The 17,235-nt window shown below is 48.9% G+C and overlaps 1 protein-coding gene across 2 annotated transcripts in view; it reads right to left on the bottom strand.

Annotated features, from left to right (window-relative positions):
- EEPD1 (endonuclease/exonuclease/phosphatase family domain containing 1) overlaps positions 1–17,235 on the bottom strand; it is a 110,673-nt gene that overhangs the window by 36,472 nt on the left and 56,966 nt on the right. For both annotated transcript variants that reach the window (XR_016223049.1, XM_002713756.6), the window contains exon 3: positions 5,109–5,160. Coding sequence is in view for 1 of the 2 variants with exons in the window: in XM_002713756.6 (XP_002713802.2) it covers positions 5,109–5,160 (52 nt within the window). In the remaining variant the exon portion in view is untranslated. The remainder of the gene's footprint in view (positions 1–5,108; positions 5,161–17,235) is intronic.

Raw genomic sequence — 17,235 nt, 5'->3', positions numbered from 1 at the left:
CATTTGGCTGCAAGTCCCTAACTAACACATCAGGCACAACGGTTCTGGTCCCAGGCTTTCTGGTGAAATGAACACACTTTATCTCACACATAAAGCACTGACAGGGCCTTAGAGATCATCTACTCTACCTGTAGGGTTGGACCCCAAAGCTGAGTCTCAGAAAAACGGGGAGCAGGGGCAATTGCAGTAGGATGACTGGCGGGCAGCTTGTTCTACACAATTAGGCACGCCGCAGCAGGGTGACTTCCTCTTTCACGTCTTCTCATGGCAAAGGCTCAATCTCAAGTCAGGCTTCTCAGGAGAGAAGTAAGGAGGAAAACATGATGATGATGATGAAGGAGGAAATAAAAAGGAGAAGACGACGAGGATGATGCAGACAAGAGCAGCTGCTAGTCAGCAGAAGCAGGGCGAGTAGCAGCTCCCACCATTCAGGTGCTCACTTTACTTTCTTTAGTTCACACATTATCATATTTAATTCTCATTAAAAATCCCAATGAGGTAGGTTTTATTGGGACCCCCACATGTTAAAAAGAAACTGAGGCTGGTCCGGAACTTGCCCAACAGGTCCCCTCATTGGTCAAGGGTAGAGCTGGATTCAGCCCCAATCGGTGCACCCTCGGAGCCCAGTTCTGGGCGACAGAGAATGAGCTCGGTTGCCCTGTGTGGTGGCTGAGCCATGGCCTGGGAGGGCCAGAGAACAGGGCGGGCAATGGCTGTGAGTTGGGTGGCCTGTGCCCCCAGGGGGCCCAGCTCCCTGAGGCAGCTCTCAGGCAGGTGCAGTCTCAGGCTGGGTCAGCTGGTGGCCCGCCCTTTGGTCTTACCAGGGCGGGAGTGACCTCCAGCTGGGGTGACTGGCCAAACTATTGTTTGCAGCCTTGCAGGAAGCTGTTTGAAAGGGTCATTGAAAAATGATCTTTCTAAATCAAGCTGTACCAATATTTTTACTTCCTTCCATGCAATGCCACATTTCAAGGCATTAGATGGGCCTGTCTTTTCAAGCCTGGGAAACAACTCTGTGTGTGACTTAAGTTCAGAAAAACAAAGCATCCCACTCTCAAAGAACAGAGGGCCAGATGATGACATCCTTCTAAAAGCAAGGCCTTGCTCATGGGACCTAATGCATGCCTGGCAAAGACGCACATCTAAATCCTAAGTGCGTCTTCAGAGCACTGCCCCATGCCCTGATACTCACAGATTAGATCACCTGCTCACGGTACAAGCTTCTGAAACACAAAAGCAGGAGAGAGACTGAGATTGGTAGTTGCATAGTTTATAAATAGGTGACAAATCGCTGTTACCAGCCTAGGAATGGATCAATGTGGTGCTAGAGGAGAGGAGTCCAAGACCTCAATCGCCGTGTGTCCCCGAGCTCCTGCCTCGCCCACTGCACCTGAATTAAGACAAACAGTGAGGGGCCGGTGCCATGGCTCACTTGGTTAATCCTCCGCCTGCACCACCGGCATCCCATATGGGTACCAAGTTCTAGTCCTGATTGCTCCTCTTCCAGTCCAGCTCTCTGCTGTGGCCAGGGAGGGCAGTAGAGGATGGCCCAAGTGCTTGGGTCCTGCACCCACATGGGAGACCAGGAGGAAGCACCTGGCTCCTGGCTTCGGATCGGTGCAGCGCGTCAGCCGTAGCAGCCATTTAGGGAGTGAACCAAAGGAAGGAAGACCTTTCCCTGCCTCTCTCTCATTGTCTATCTGTCAAAAAAAGAAAAAGAAAAAGAAAAGAGAAAAAACAGTGAGAGGTGAAGCTGGAACCCTCTTGGTATGTGTTCACCTTTCACCCCTCCCAGAGGGTGAGTTCTGATGCTGAGTAGCACAAAGCATAAAGACCCCCAGACTCAGTAAGGACCTTTAGGGTACAGAAGTGGAGAAAATACTAGAAAACAGTACAAAGAGGCAAGCTTTCCTCCCTTCACTAGAGTCAGCCGGGAAGGAACCACAGAGGTCATTGCGCAGGTGAGGAAAGGGGCCGGACCGAGCGCCAACCTGGGAGCCTGGGAGGAGGACTCGGCTCTGCAACAATAAGGAGGACATGAGATCATGAGACAGGCAGGGAGAGGAAGAGAAGGAGAGAGAAAGAGGGCAAGAGCTAAGGCAGGGCTAACTTTTGGGGATCACTGAGTGCCAGACACAGCATTAAGTCCCGTACACGGGATGTCCCCTGAATCCCTCCAACACCTCCATGAACTGGGAATTAGAATGATCTCCATTTTATAGACAGAAACTGAAGCACACAGTGAGTAAGTCACACAAGGCAATCCAGTGGAGAGAAGGAGTCGGCCTCACCACGGAGCCCTCAGGGCCACACGCCTGGTTCCGCCCCAGCCAGAGCAAGCCCAGCCCTCACCCCTCTGTGTGAGCTTTTGCAAGCAGGGCCCACCGGTTGGCTGGGCTAAGTGGCCTCTCTACACTGCGCATTAGCACAGCTTGAAAGACAGCCAGTATTTTTGGCACCTGCCTTTTTTTTTTTACACTGAAACCTCTTAGCACAGGGGCTCCACATTTGCCAGCTTTGCCTGGTGCTTTTCTAAATTGAAGAGTAGAACTAACCGTGGTGAATACTAAGAAGATAAACCTTTTTTTTTTGGGGGGGGGGGTAAATTTTTAAAACATTCAAACACATACAAAGACCCTCACACACCTCACAAGGATCAGCTGTTTGCGTTTCGCCCCACCAGCCTTATTGGTGATGCATCTCTTCTCTCTCGCTCTGCTCAGTAGAAACACATCACTACTTTTTCTTTCCTGAGTCATCTGAGAACAAGTTACAAACCTCATGCCCCTTCCTTCCTAAACACATCAATGGACAGCTCCTAAGGACAAGGGCATTCTCTCACATGGTCACAAGCTAATGACCAACTTCAGGAACTGTTACCAGTGATGTAACACCTTTATCTAATCTGCCATCTGCACTCAACGTTGCATTTGCCCAGTGATGTCTTTCATAGCCTAACCCAGTAAGTTTGAATGGCTAAGTGCCCATTAAGAATTAATATAAGCAATTAAGAATTAATATGATGAGTGCTAAGGCATTTGGAGAGCCCTTTAGCTCCTGCACTCATTCGGTTCCCATCTTGCCTCTGAGGTCCAGCAGCATAATCCTTGTTTTACCCAACATGGAAATGAGACTGAGACATTAACAGAACACAGCTCTCCTTCCTTAACATCATTGCTTAGAGATCCTCCATCTGCTTGTTCACTCCCCAAATGCCTACAACAGCCAGTGCAAGGCCAGGCTGAAGCCAGGAGCCCAGAATTCCATCTAGGTCTCCCGTATGGATGGCAAGGACCCAGGTATGTGGGCCATCACTTACTGCTTCCCACGGTACCAGCAGGAAGGTGGAGTTAGAAGCAGAGCTGGGACTCGAACCCACAGACTTGATATGGGATGTGGACATCCCAGCAGCACCTTAACTCCTGCACCAAACATCCACTCCTGCCTGATACTTCTTTTTCAAAGACTTTATTTTAGTGTCAATTAGCAAACTGAACACTAATACAAAAAAAACTTTTTTTTAAAAAAAAGCGTTCTATTTATTTGAAAGTCAGAGAGAGACAGAAGGAGGGAGAGAGAGAAAGAGAGATTTTTCATCCGATGGTTCACTCCTCAAATGGCTGCAACAGCTGGAGCTGTGCCAATCCGAAGCCAAGAGCCAGGAGCTACTGCTGGGTCTCCCACACAAGGAGCTAGATAGGAACAACCAGGACACAAACCAGCCCCTATATGGGATGCAGGAATTACAGGTGGAGGCTCTACCCACTATGCCACAATGCCAGCCCCTAATCCAAACATTTTAAATTCCAAAAATAAACATCATTTAGGCACTTATCTCTCTAGTCACTTATGAGGGGACTTCAAAAATTACATGAAAAATGGAGTTAAAATATGTTTATTTTGGTGCAAAAAAATTTGAAATCCATGCATACACACAGTATTTTAAAAGTTCATGAAAAGGAGTGGGCATTTAGCCTAGCCTTTAAGATGTTGGTTAAGATGCTCTTGTCCCACACTGGAGAGCCAGGTTCAGTTCCTGGCTCCTGGCTCCTGACTCCAGCTTCCTGAAAATGTAGACCCTGGGAGGTAATAGCAATGCCTCAAGTAATTTGTAATAGACTGGTTTGAGTTCTCAGCTTTAGCCTGACCCAGACCCAGACATGGGGACTTCTGGGTCGTGAACCAACAGATGGAAGATCTCTCTCTTGCCACTCCCCTGAAAGTCCATGAAATCTGCACATGCCGAAAAACTGATACATAACTTTCTAAAATCTTTTCACCAAATCAGACTTACCCTTTAATTTCAATTTCCACAAACTTTACTAAGTACTCTCATGCTTTGATATTAGTATCACAGAGTCTAATTAACACCCGAGCTACCAAGGAGCGGCCTGCTATGCACTGGGAGGCCCATGGGGGCCGGGGCTCTTTGCCTGGACCAGCCTGCCTTGCAGAGCCCAACCACCTGCTCTCACAACTTGAGCCCACACGCAGCAAAGGCTTGATAAAACACAGAGAGCAAAGACACACTGGTCTTTTCCAGGGCACAGTGAAACACTGGTGTCAGGGGAGGAGGCAGTTTGCCAGTCCTCAGAAGTAGCCCATACATGACACAAACTTACGAACCTGTCCATTAAATAGAAAAGCACTGGTTTTAGAAACAGAACTACCAGGGTTTCAATTATGACACTCGCACTCAGTTCATTTGCCTTGGGCCCCTGACCTAACCTCACTAGGCCTCAGTTCCACCATCCATGCATGCCAACCATCACGCACAGTGAGCAGCGGTTAGTGAATGTACAAGCACAGAGCTCCGTCCACAGGAGGCCCCCAGCTCCCCATGCTTCGAAGCACAGGTGGCCTTCTCCAGGGTAGGGGTTGTCCCACCGCCAGCCAAGCATCTGCTCTTCGCAGAGCTGGTAAGGCTGAGTTTGAGAGCGTGCATAGAACAGGAGCAATGAAGGAGTTTTGAGTAAATGTCACTGCCTGTTAAGAACACAGAGTAACAGCCCACTTTTGCAGTAAATGCGACAGGAAGCTGAATTTTTCTGTGTGGGGCACTGTGCTCTCAGTTTGCGAATGTGGGGCAGGAAGAATAAAATACTTACCTTTTCCAGGGCTTCTTTGTCCAGTAGTTCTTGCACAGCCAGAAGCTTGATGCTGCGGAGAAAAGGAAAACCACACTTGAGGACCAACCATCTGATGTCTCTAAGCACCATCGCGGAAGTCACAAGAACCCACGTCTGAAATTTCAGCCTGCATTTCCACGCCACCTCCCATCTTAGGATGACCTTTTTGTTTCTATCAAAATGACCATTTCAAAAACACTAAAAATATTTCTGAAGTCTAAGTCATTTTACCAAATGACTCACTCTACATTTAGGTATAATCCCCAAAGAATTGAATGCAGGCACCTGATCAGACAGACACAAACCAGTTTTCAGGCAGCATTATTCCAAAGAGCCAAGAAGGGTGGCAATGACCCACATGTCTATGGATAGATGAATGGATAACAAGACAAGTGACACAGCCCATGGGATATATTATTACGCCTTAAAAGGAAGGACATTCTAGTTCATGCCGCAACACAGATGAACTTTAAAGACATTCTGCTCAATGAAATAAGCCAGTCACTAAAGACAAGCACGACATGATTCCACTTACATGAGCTCCCTGGAATAGGCTGATAAACACAGAAGGAAGAATGGTGCACCCCATGGCATGGGGTACAGGGGAACAGGGAGCTGTTGTTTAATGCTTACAGACGTTCAGTTTGAACAAAAGCTTCTAGAGCTGGATGGTGGTGATGGTTACACAATGTGAATGCCCCTGAACTGTATACTGAAAAATGGCGCAAGTGGAACATTTCATGTGATGATCTATTTCACCACAAAAAGTTCTAAAAGTGACTGATAGGTACTATGTTAAGGAATCTGAATGATTTCAGAGGAAAATAAAGAAGCAAACAGACACCCATGTTCAGTATCCATCTGCCCTTGGCATCCCTGTCAATTACGAGCAAACGACTCCTAAAATCTTCACTTATACCGACCACTGCTCCACTGCTCCTTTATTTAGCAAATGCTGATGGAGTCCTACTGTGTGCAAGAGGCCACGGGCACAAGATGACTGCCACACACTCCCTACTGCAAGGGGCTCACAGCCTCTTGGAAGCCACGGTTGGCCCAGGGCATGATGTGCAGTGTTCCTAGCAGACACACAGAGAGGCAGACAGGAACGCAGTCCAGCAGAGACTGGAGGAGGCTTTGGAGAGATGGGGTGAGCCTGGCCAGGGAAGGGGGTAAGGGAGGAAGGTGAACCCCAGAAGAATCATCACAGACCCCAAGGGGAGAGAGAGGACTCCCAGTATCTGGTTTAGGGGACTAAGTCTCAATGGTAACTGGCAACCAAGATGAGAGAATCTGGTGTGGACGCAGGCTGTAGGGGGGAGGTATTTTCCTGTCTTTGGCATGTTGCTTTTGAAGTGTTCCTGGAATAGGGAGTGGAGGCTGTAGTAGAAGCCAGGCTGGACTCAGAACCCAGGGGTAGGCAGAGCACTCTAAGAGATCGCTTAGGGGCCGGGTCAGCTGTTGGTGCCATGGTGCTCCCTTCCCGCTTGGGTGTCATGCTTCCGGCCACTGGTCACTGTCCTCCCTGCCCCCACCTACCTGGACACTCTGCAGGGCAGAGATGGACCCCACCTGTACCATCTGCTTCCCTTCACAAGCCACTTGAAACTTCACCTTAATTAACAGAATTCTTCACTCTCTCTGCAACTAAGCAAGTGCTGCCCAACCAAATGCACTGACTTATTTAAAAGCTACTCCAGGGAGTGCAATAAATGTTTTCAAAGCTTATAAGAAAGCTCCATCACCAGTAACAACAGCAATTTAGGAAGCATCATGGCTAATGGACAGGGCGGGTTCTGGGCACTCCCTCTGCTGCAGCTGCACTGGTTTTCCTTCTGTCTCCTGGACACGTTTGCTTTGGTTGCTTCTCTGGGTTGGGGTGATCCTCCCCAGGATCACTGTAACATTTCATCGCTTCATTCCAGATGAAATATGAATGTCACATCCTCCAAGCAGGCTTCCTGGCCATGTGAAGTAAAGCAGTACCCCTGTTCTACCAGTACATTAGAGCACTTATTTGTAGGGGCACTTTTGTCTGTCTCCTCCTAACAAGTGTGGAAGCTCCTGGAAGCTGAGGGCCCAGATATTTGAGCTCATAACTACACTTGCAATGTCTACAACTGACATAGAAAGCACCCAAAGTCACTGTCACAGCTCACACATTTCAGCTTGGATGTGTAAAACCGCAGGCCATTGCAGGCAAAAGTGCAAGGCCTCAAACAAGATGACTGGAGGGACTCCTCTTTGGCACATTTGTGTAACTGCCATTAATGAAACAGGCCTGGTGCTCAAAGCCACTGGGCACCATTCAGTACATTCTGATCTCCAAGGCACAAATTTGGATTCCAGGTTACCAACTGGGACAGCAACCTATCTGCTAAGTTAGGAGTATCCAGTAGGAGCTCAAGTTTCAGAAGCTTAAATTGCCTCTGAAATAACCACTGGAAAATATTTACCCTGGGAGCGCTTTTTAAATAGTCTCTCGTTCCTGCCCCTTCTAAGGTCATGAGGTCCAATTCAGTATCAGCTGTCAAATATCCACAGGTTAAAGAAAAGGTTTAAACATTGTTAAAGTAGCCAACTCTCTGTTTCTCTCTCTTCACAAAGATAACTGCTGTAGAACTCAAATTTCCACTTTTCAGGCTTTTAACAAAAATGAAACTAAAATACTTAAATTAACTCAAAATTCTTTGAGTAAAAACCCAAAGGATACCTACTCCTTGCTCTCCACACATTCCCTCTAGAACAGGGCTGGCAAACACTTGGCAGGCATATTACTACTGCCCAACCCCTTCTCCCAAGGAACTTGCCCCCACTGAACATAAATTCAGCTTCAGAATCCTTCTCAGCACTCTAGTAGACCCAGTCCATCTACTAAAAATGGAATGTGAGAGAAAAGAACTTTAACATATGTTCTTTTTTAAAACAAAATTTAAATTCTTTTCTTTTTATTTGAAGACATACATGGGGCGCAGAGGGGAACAGGAGGAGAGAGACACCTTGCATCTGCTGGTTCACTCCCCAAATGCCTGCAACAGCTCTAAAACCAATACCAAATAGTCTGGAGGTGGGGTAGGCATAATAAAAAGACCTTCACACTGCTACAACCCAGCAATACAGCTTTAGGGGCGGAGGAGAGAAAACAGAGGAGAAGGTAAGACACTAGAATCTATCCAGTTCAAGTTCCAAATGAGTGGCTCTGCTATGGCTGCTCATAGCACTGAGTTTCTTCTCCTGAGAGCCGCAGTCATCTAGCTGCCGTGAGAAGTTTTTTTTCTTTTTGACATGCAGAGTTAGACGGTAAGAGAGACTGAGAGAAAGGTCTTCCTTCCGTTGGTTCACCCCGCAAATGGCCGTTGCAGCCAGCGCGCTGCGCCGATCCGAAGCCAGGAGCCAGGAGCCAGGTGCTTCTTCCTGGTCTCCCATGCGGGTGCAGGGCCCAAGCACCTGGGCCATCCTCCACTGCACTCCCTGGCCACAGCAGAGAGCTGGACTGGAAGAGGGGCAACCGGGACAGAATCCGGCGCCCTGACTGGGACTAGAACCTGGGGTGCCGGTGCCACAGGCGGAGGATTAGCCTAGTGAGCCGCGGCGTCGGCCGAGAAGTTTCTTGCTATGCTCTGTAGGTATCAAGTTATTTCTAACCTTATTGGAAGCTCTTCTAGTGAGGGGTGTTCACTTCAGTAGGTACGATATCAGATTCTTCTAGAACATCAGATGCTCTGAGGGAGGAAATCTCACCCTCAGAAGCTACTGACCAAATCCTCGCTTGGTGCCATTTAACTCCACGCCCTGAAACAGCATCTGAGCTCTCATTTCCAGTTCTGCCCCTCCCTTCCTCCTGTCCTCAGCAAATTCCACAAACCTACTGAATACCTCCTGGGCTCTGGAAACTGTGCCTGGCACCCCGGGGACAAAGATGAACACAGGCCCTACCCTCAGAGAGCTCAGAGGAGCAAGGTCCTGTCTGGCCCATGCCAAGAGAGGGGCTGGGGCGCCTTCCCAGAGTCTCCCGGGCTCCCACGTGGCCCAAGGCAGTGGGCCGAACAGGATGTGTCCGCCCCTGATCTGGGGCTGGGCCAGCTTCCTCTGGACACTGCAGAGCACCCATCAGATGAACTAGAATAGCTTTTTCTGGACTCAGCTTTGTGACAAGAGGAACATCGCACAGAAGCAGCCGCAGGGCCAGTTCTACTCCGAGGCGTGTCACTGAGAACATCTAGAACGCACAGGCAGGCAAGGAGGCATCTCGCTGAGCCGAGCAGTGTCCAGCACCAGGAGGCCCTCAGTGGGATGAGACGGGTGATGGGCAAGTGCCAGAGACAGTGGGGGACAGTGGAGAGGGCAGCCGGCAGGCTGACGAGACAGGAGCTGGATGGTGCCCCCGCGGGGCTGTGGCCACAGGCGAAATGAACTTCAGTGTCCCCTACAAAGACACCTGGAAGGATAAACCCCCATCTAGAGACACTCACGCTTCTAGGATGGGTCATAACCTCAAGGAGAACAGAGTCAAGAACTCACTGTGGCCCTGTTTCTCTGAGGAGGCCGGCACTGCGTCTCCACTATTTGCTCAGCGACATGGTGTCATGCCTGAGACAGAGAGCTATGCCCTGAATATCAGACGAGTGTAACAGGAGGGCTCCACTTCGCCATTGCCTGGGTAAAATATTTACAGGTTACACACCACGTGCCAGGCACTATTAAGCGTGGAGGACACACTGATGAGCCAATGTGGCCTCTGCCTTAGGCATCCCAGTGTCGTGGGGGAACGAGGTCAGCCCATCAGCTGCCTGATGAGCACTCCCTCCGAGGGGAACACTGCATGCTACGTGGGCTGCTGGAAGGACACTCAGCAAAGCTGGCAGGCTCCCCAGGGAGTGACTTCTAACCTGGCACACATGGGCTTACAAGGTAACAGGACAGGCATGCTCCAGGAAGGTGGCAGGAAAAACATGGGCAATGGCAGGAGGGAGGGCAGGCAAGGCCCCCTTGGGTGTCTGTTGAGGTCAGGCTCAGGGCAATGGTGGGCAGGGGCTCAGGACTCAGAAGACCCCCAGTGAAGGTGGGATGATGGCTATGGTGGCACACAACAGGGCCATGGTGGGTGGGGGCAATAAGACCCAACATGGGTCTAGGTAAGAGATGTTGACAGCCTGTCCAGGGAATGGACTTGGGCTCACTCTAAACAGATGAACAGCTGGTGGTAGGTCCCAAAGAAGGAATGGATGTAGGACAGGCCAGAGAAATGATTACCTCCACTTGCGACTTGTGAGACTGGTGCCTGAAGGGCTGTATACTTAGAGTAAGGCAGGGTGGGAGACGGAGAGCTTGAAGGTGGACACAAGGATGCTCTGGGTCCTGGGAGCTTTGACTGGAGTATGCATTCATCACTGCCACCTCTGCAAGCTCTAAGCTCTGCACTTGGACATCGGGGCAAGAGGATGCTGTCAAAGGCATAGGGTTGAGCAGGAGAATGCGAAGAGAAAACACAGTCAAGGACAGGAGCCCAAGGGGCATCAACACTGAAGATCCAGGAAGAGGAACAGGCTCACGTCATAGAAACAGGAAAGGAACCGCCAGGAAGGTAGAGGGAAAAGCCAGGGCACATGGCCCCAGGAGCCAAGTGAGAGAGTGAGACAGAGGCAGGGTTGATGGCAGTACAGACTTTGTATAATGGCAGGTAAGTAAAGGCTAGTGTTCCCGGAGAGAGTGCTTCCAGGGACTTGTGGAGGCGATGCCCAGCTTCACTGAATGAGAAGAAGATGGGAGGTGAAGAAGGAGAAATAATGAGATGATAACGTAGATGGAAGATGTAGGGTGGTCTCCCATGGCAGGGTTTACCCAGGAGCAGAATGCAAAGCCAGGAGGTCTGAGCCTTATCAAAGAGGATGCGATTATTAAAATGCATAAGCAGCCCCTCTCCAGGCTGCACACTATGATCTCCCCTCCGCCCCTTGCCTTCCACACCCTCGTCCTCCCCAGACAACGTTGTCACAGAACCCAGTATGGCCCTCAGATCATAATCACCAACTGCATGATCTGGGGAAACATGGAGATCATGCATGTTTGAAACAATGCCCAGCAGAGTTTTGCTTTGTAATATAGGACTTCCCCAACACCCCGTGCAAAAGAACAGAGAGGAGCAGGCGTCTAGTCTAGCACTTAAGACTTCCCTATCCTACAGCGGAACACCTGGGCTTGAGTCCTAGCTCTGATTCCTGACTCCAGCTTCCTAATGAAACCTTTGGAGGTAGTGGTAATGGTTCAAGTATTCAGGTTCCTGTTTCCTTCAGGGGAGACATGTACTGAGTTCCCACCTCCTGGCTCCAGGTATTTTTGGAGTGAATCAGTGAAGAGGTCTCTCTCTCTCTCAAAAGCAAAATTAAACAAAAAATCCATGGAAAAGAATGTGAAGACCTCAAGTTGAAGAGATCACGCCATAAAGGCCTGTTCCCGGTGCACACAGCCCACACCAGCTCAGGGATGGCTGGGCAATGAGAAGGAAGCGGATTCCATGTGTGGCCCTAGCTGAGGGTGGTTGGGGGGTCCAGGCAGCCTTCCAGCATAGAGAGAGGAGGCCCAAGAGATCATGCAGTACAAGTGTAGTTGGTCAGGGCCTGGGGGCCCTGAGCAATGGCCACTTTGTACCCACGTGTTTCTACACAGGTCATAGGATCACTTAAGGAAGTTTCTCGTAAGCCAAATTCAGAAAGGGCATCAGTGCAGTGGTCTGGATGCTCCTCCCTAACCCTTCAAAGAAGGCTCCACATTGACACCCTCCGAGCAAAGCCAGCAAGAGTCCTCTTTTCTGATGACCACATTTCAGGCGGCATCGTGGGTCTAACAATGCAGACTTGTTTGCCCTAATGCTTTGCTTTCTTCCCCATGGCTCAAGACTGAAAAACTCAAGAGACTGCAGCCTCTGCACATCCATGGTGACATCTGGGAAGGAGGGGCGGGCTCCCAGAGAAGGCATGGCTCTTCTCAGGCATGTTCACCCTCAACAGTATCATGCTTGCCACTGCTAGACACATGCCAGCAACCCTCCTCCTCCCCAAAGCCAGGGGCTGGCTATGCCCACAGCAGAACAGCATCCATGGAGTTGAGCTTAGGTGGTCCTGGGCATGGCTGAGGAACTGGTCTGCCTCACAGTCTGCCCAGAAACCTTCCTTGACGACAAGCTCATGGTGTTTGCTCCATTCATGTTTTCAACTGCTTGAGCCAATTAAAATACTTTCCATTTTCTGTGATTGTCAAATCCATTCAGATTTCCAAATTTGAAGCACAGAATTGTACCAGTAGTCCCTTTAAACTTCAAAAACACCAGCTCTGTGCAGATGCATCCTTTTTTCCTTCTCATTTTAAAACACTGATTTGTGGGCAATCAGTCTACTTCGTTGGTCTTCTGGAAAATGAGCTACAGGACTGGTCAATTCTACCATTTTTTTCTAGCTAATTAAGTTGGCATTTATCTGAACTCCTCTCTCCAATTTTCCACTGTTTTCTTTAGTTTCTGTCTACCTCCATGAGTTGGATATTTACTCATTTTAACAACTTTTTTGTCTGTAAAGCTACTGCACATTGTTCTTTGAGTATATATTTGTCCTTGTCCAGGGCTGGGCCAGACTGAAGCCAGAAGCCAGGAGCTTCTTCCACATCTCCGTGGGTGCAGGGGCCCAATCAGTTGGACCATCTTCCACTGCTTTCCCAGGTGCATTAGCAGGCAGTTGGATTGGAAATGGAGCAGCCAGGAGTCAAACTGGTGCCCATATGGGATGCTGGCTTCGCAAATGGTGGCTTTACCTGCTACGCCACAATGCCAGCCCCTTGTCCTTGTTTTAAATTGCATTATGCAACCTTCTTGTTACTTTCTACCTGGTCTGCAGTTGCAGTTTTGTTCTCTTATTGGATTGTGCTTTTCTATCTCTGAGTAGATGGGTTTTAAGTTTTATGACTTTGTGTTTTCTATTGCAACCTAGTACACTGAGATTAGAGGAAGTACCCTGACATGTGCTGCTTTTTAATGTATTGATAACTTTTGATGACTTTTTTGGGTCTACTACTTGATGAGTTTTATGTTTTCTTCTTCTTATTATTATTTCTTTTGACAGGCAGAATGGACAGTGAGAGAGAGAGACAGAGAGAAAGGTCCTCCTTTGCCATTGGTTCACCCTCCAATGGCCGCCGCGGCCAGCACGCTTTGGCTGGCGCACCGCGCTGATCCGATGGCAGGAGCCAGGTACTTATCCTGGTCTCCCATGGGGTGCAGGGCCCAAGGACTTGGGCCATCCTCCACTGCACTCCCTGGCCACAGCAGAGAGCTGGCCTGGAAGAGGGGCAACCAGGACAGGATCTGGCGCCCCGACTGGGACTAGAACCTGGTGTGCTGGCACCGCAAGGGGGAGGATTAGCTTAGTGAGCTGTGGCGCTGGCCGAGCTTTATGTTTTCTAATGCTTGAGAGCTTCAGTAGTTCCAGAACTTATTTTGGATTCAGTAGTACTCATTTTTAGTTTTTTTTTTCACATTAGTGCAGGGACTAAGAGAAAGTCCTGGAAGTCATTTCAAGCCATGCCACTGACTAGTTGTAAGGTCTTGAACTTAAGACTCAAGAACGTAGCCAAAGGTTTAAGACAGGGAGGCTGGAACCCACACAATGGTAAGAAATAGCGGATGCCAACTATTTAGCAAATGGCAGATATTAGTTCTCACATTATGCAGAGTCTTTCTTTTCCCATTAACACTTCTTTATGACTAAATAAAGAATGAAACAACTCGTTTTAGGTAGCATTTCAGAAAAGCAACCCAGCAATCTTTCATTTCTCCTCCACCACAGGAGGACACAGCAACAAGAGACCACCCCTGAATCACAGACAGAATTTACTCCAGACATCAAACCTTCCAGGACATTGATCTTGAACTTCCAGCATCCAGAACTAGGAGAGAGAGATTTCTATTATTATAAACCTATTGGTTTATGATATTTATTTTATTTTTTATTTTTTGACAGGCAAAGTGGACAGTGAGAGAGAGAGACAGAGAGAAAGGTCTTCCTTTGCCGTTGGTTCACCCTCCAATGGCCGCCATGGCCGGCGTGCTGCGGCCGGCGCACCGCGCTGATCTGATGGCAGGAGCCAGGAGCCAGGTGCTTTTCCTGGTCTCCCATGGGGTGCAGGGCCCAATCACCTGGGCCATCCTCCACTGCACTCCCTGGCCACAGCAGAGAGCTGGCCTGGAAGAGGGGCAACCGGGACAGAATCCGGCGCCCCGACCGGGACTAGAACCCGGTGTGCCGGCGCCGCTAGGCGGAGGATTAGCCTAGTGAGCCGCGGCGCCGGCCGGTTTATGATATTTATTACAGCAGCCCAAATGGATGAAGACAAGAGGGATCTGCAACAAAGTACTACCGCTTCTTCCAGCCACTCATTGTCACCATCTGGAGAACTTTGTCACCTATTTGATTTGTCTGGGAAAGAGTAAGGGTGATGAACAGAACATGCACGAGAGAAAGAAATCTGTGTTTTCAGAGTGTGTTGGAAATTAGAAAGCTACCTAGCACAATACAAGGTCTGTGATTCCAAACCAATGCTCCAGCCAGAATTCGTCATCTGGCTTTCAAAGCTGACCTTTCACCTCTTACCCAGGCTTCTCTTCCTTTGGAGCCAGACGAAAATCACCTCTGGGTTCTGTCAGAGGCAATGGCTTTGTTAATCAGTGAAAAGCAAACCTTCCTCCCTCTCTGTAACACAAACCAACCAGTCAGATTCCCTGACCAGGGAACCGTTTAAAGCAGCAATTATAGGACCATATTTCCGAAGAATCTTTGATTTATTTTTTCCCAAGAAATCATGTACAAACATATATTTATTGTAGACAATTTAGAAAATACAGAAAGAAAACTAAAAGAAATATAAGAAACACCAATCATATCTTGCCACCTAGGAATATCATGAAGGGCTGCATATGTATCTTTCAAGACCTTTAACAAAGAGAGATACATTTTATAAAATTATATGACAGTGAAATATGCTGTTTTCTATTGTTTTTAAATTGCCATCAAGGGACATTACAAATTATTTGTCATTATCACTGATATATGACTCCATATTCTTAATTAGTAGTTGACACAGTCTTAGGAGATACATGCAAATACACTGGCAAAGCTATAAGCCATGGTTTAATATGCCTTGCTGGATATCAAGGCTGCTTCAAATTTTCCACTCTTCTAATTATCATTTGGTGAAAACCTTTGAGCAACTTTGTTTCCAACAATAAATTCCCAGGAATGCTAGATTCAAGGTTATGTGCATTTTTTAAAATTTTTTCAGTAATTTTGCAAAATGCCACCAGCAACTGACTTTTAAAAATATCCTATAAATTCTCTAGATGGAAAAGGCACCACTATGTGCTCTCAGCTTCTGTTTATTTGACCCCCAGACACACTGAACACGTTGTTGGTCATTTTCAGTTCTTTTTCAGGAGAATCCGAGAGTGATGGTGCCGGAGGGGAGCAGTCCCAGGGAACTGTTCTGCCACCGAGTCCCACTGGAAGCCCGTGAGTGCAGCAGCCCAGTGCGGGGCAACTGCAACCCAGCCAAAGTTTCGGAACCTAGTCTCTCTTTGGGGGGTTGGGTATATTCTCTGGAGACGTTGGAAAGTTAGGTATGGAATTTTTAGGTTCCCAAACATTCTTGATGAGTAACCACTATTTTGCCCAAAAAAGTTTTGCAAAGAGACCCGCCAATTGGAATAAATATGCTTAAAGCATGTGTGCGTGAGAGAGAAAGGTGTTTGGGAAAACGTAGTCATTCATGCTCATGATCACATGGACAAACTGGACCAGAGCTGGGGCTGCCATCCCCCCTGTGCCTTTGGCAGAAGAGAAAGACCTGATCACAGGAGAGTGTAGAACATGGAAAAATCTAGCTGTATTAGACATGTCTGCCCTGTGCACAGAAGCCTAGAGGTTCTCCAGTGGGCACAGGGAGCTCCCCAGAGCCAGGGCAGGCACTTGCCTGCATCACCTCCCAACCAGGAACATCTCTAGTGTCAGAGGAAGGGGATAGGATCTTGCTCCAGGCCCTAACCATCAGCAGTGTAGAACAGGCTACAGCACGAATCCCAAGTACAAGGCCCCCAACACACCACACCTCCAGGAGTTCAGTATGTGAGTGAACATCCCACGTCACGGGCAATCAGGCTTCCGCTCAGCCCGGAGAGACAAGGCTGGCTGTGAAATTTCAGCCCCTGGTTTCTAGAGTCTGCTTCAGCTGTGTGGGGATCTGGCTGGTCTCTAGATCTCTGTCCCTCTGCATTACAAAGGGGAAGACACTCCTCTTGCCTTTCCAGCAGTTAACATCTGCAGCAGGGTGTCCACACGCAGAGCTGTTGTTAAGAGGTCAAGCAAAATCCCTAAAAGAAAACTCTAGCTTTCATCTTTCGACACCAGAAGCTGCACTTCGGTGCTTAAAGAGGTAGCATGGCAGCCAGCACTGCCCAGGCACCACGTTGAGGGGTCCAGAGTCACAGTAAGGGCAGCGGCTGGGGGGCCCGGGTCTGGTTTTCATTAGGTAACAGCATCTCATCATCTTCAAAGCTCGGGGGGCCCAGACGCCACCACTATGAATTCCAGCTGCTATGTGTGAAACCTTATCCTTCAGCCCCACAATGCAGCCTCCCCACCCCAGAGCCTTCCTAGTCTGCAACTGAAAATACCAAATCCAAGGGGCCCAGGAGCTCCCCTCCCCCCAGCGACTCAAAACTTCACGCACAGATCAGAATCAGGCCTGGAAAGTTGCCTGGGATCCCCCAGAAACTGCTGACCCCACAACACAGAGCAGTCACATGGCGGGGGCCTCTAAAAGTATGAGACCAGTTGGTTCTCCCAGCTACGGAATTCCAAAGCAGGTTTCCAGCAGACGATGTCAAAGGCTCTTCCGGGAAGTCAATGCCAAGAAACCTCCCTCCCTGCTTGGAGGCTCCCTCTGATGGCTCAGTCAGAGCCTGTCAGTTTGCAACAACTGCTCGCTTGCGTTTGGGGCAGGGTTCTCCAGGTTTGATGAATGGCGCCTCGGAATAGTGTTAAAGGCATGGCTGGGCTGTCTGCCC

The sequence above is a fragment of the Oryctolagus cuniculus genome, chromosome 16 (assembly GCF_051225735.1).
Source record: "Oryctolagus cuniculus isolate XC-2025 breed Fujian yellow rabbit chromosome 16, ASM5122573v1, whole genome shotgun sequence".
Classification (NCBI taxonomy): Eukaryota; Metazoa; Chordata; class Mammalia; order Lagomorpha; family Leporidae; genus Oryctolagus; species Oryctolagus cuniculus.
Note: the sequence above shows the minus strand (reverse complement) of the source record. Positions and strands in the feature narration are given on the sequence as shown.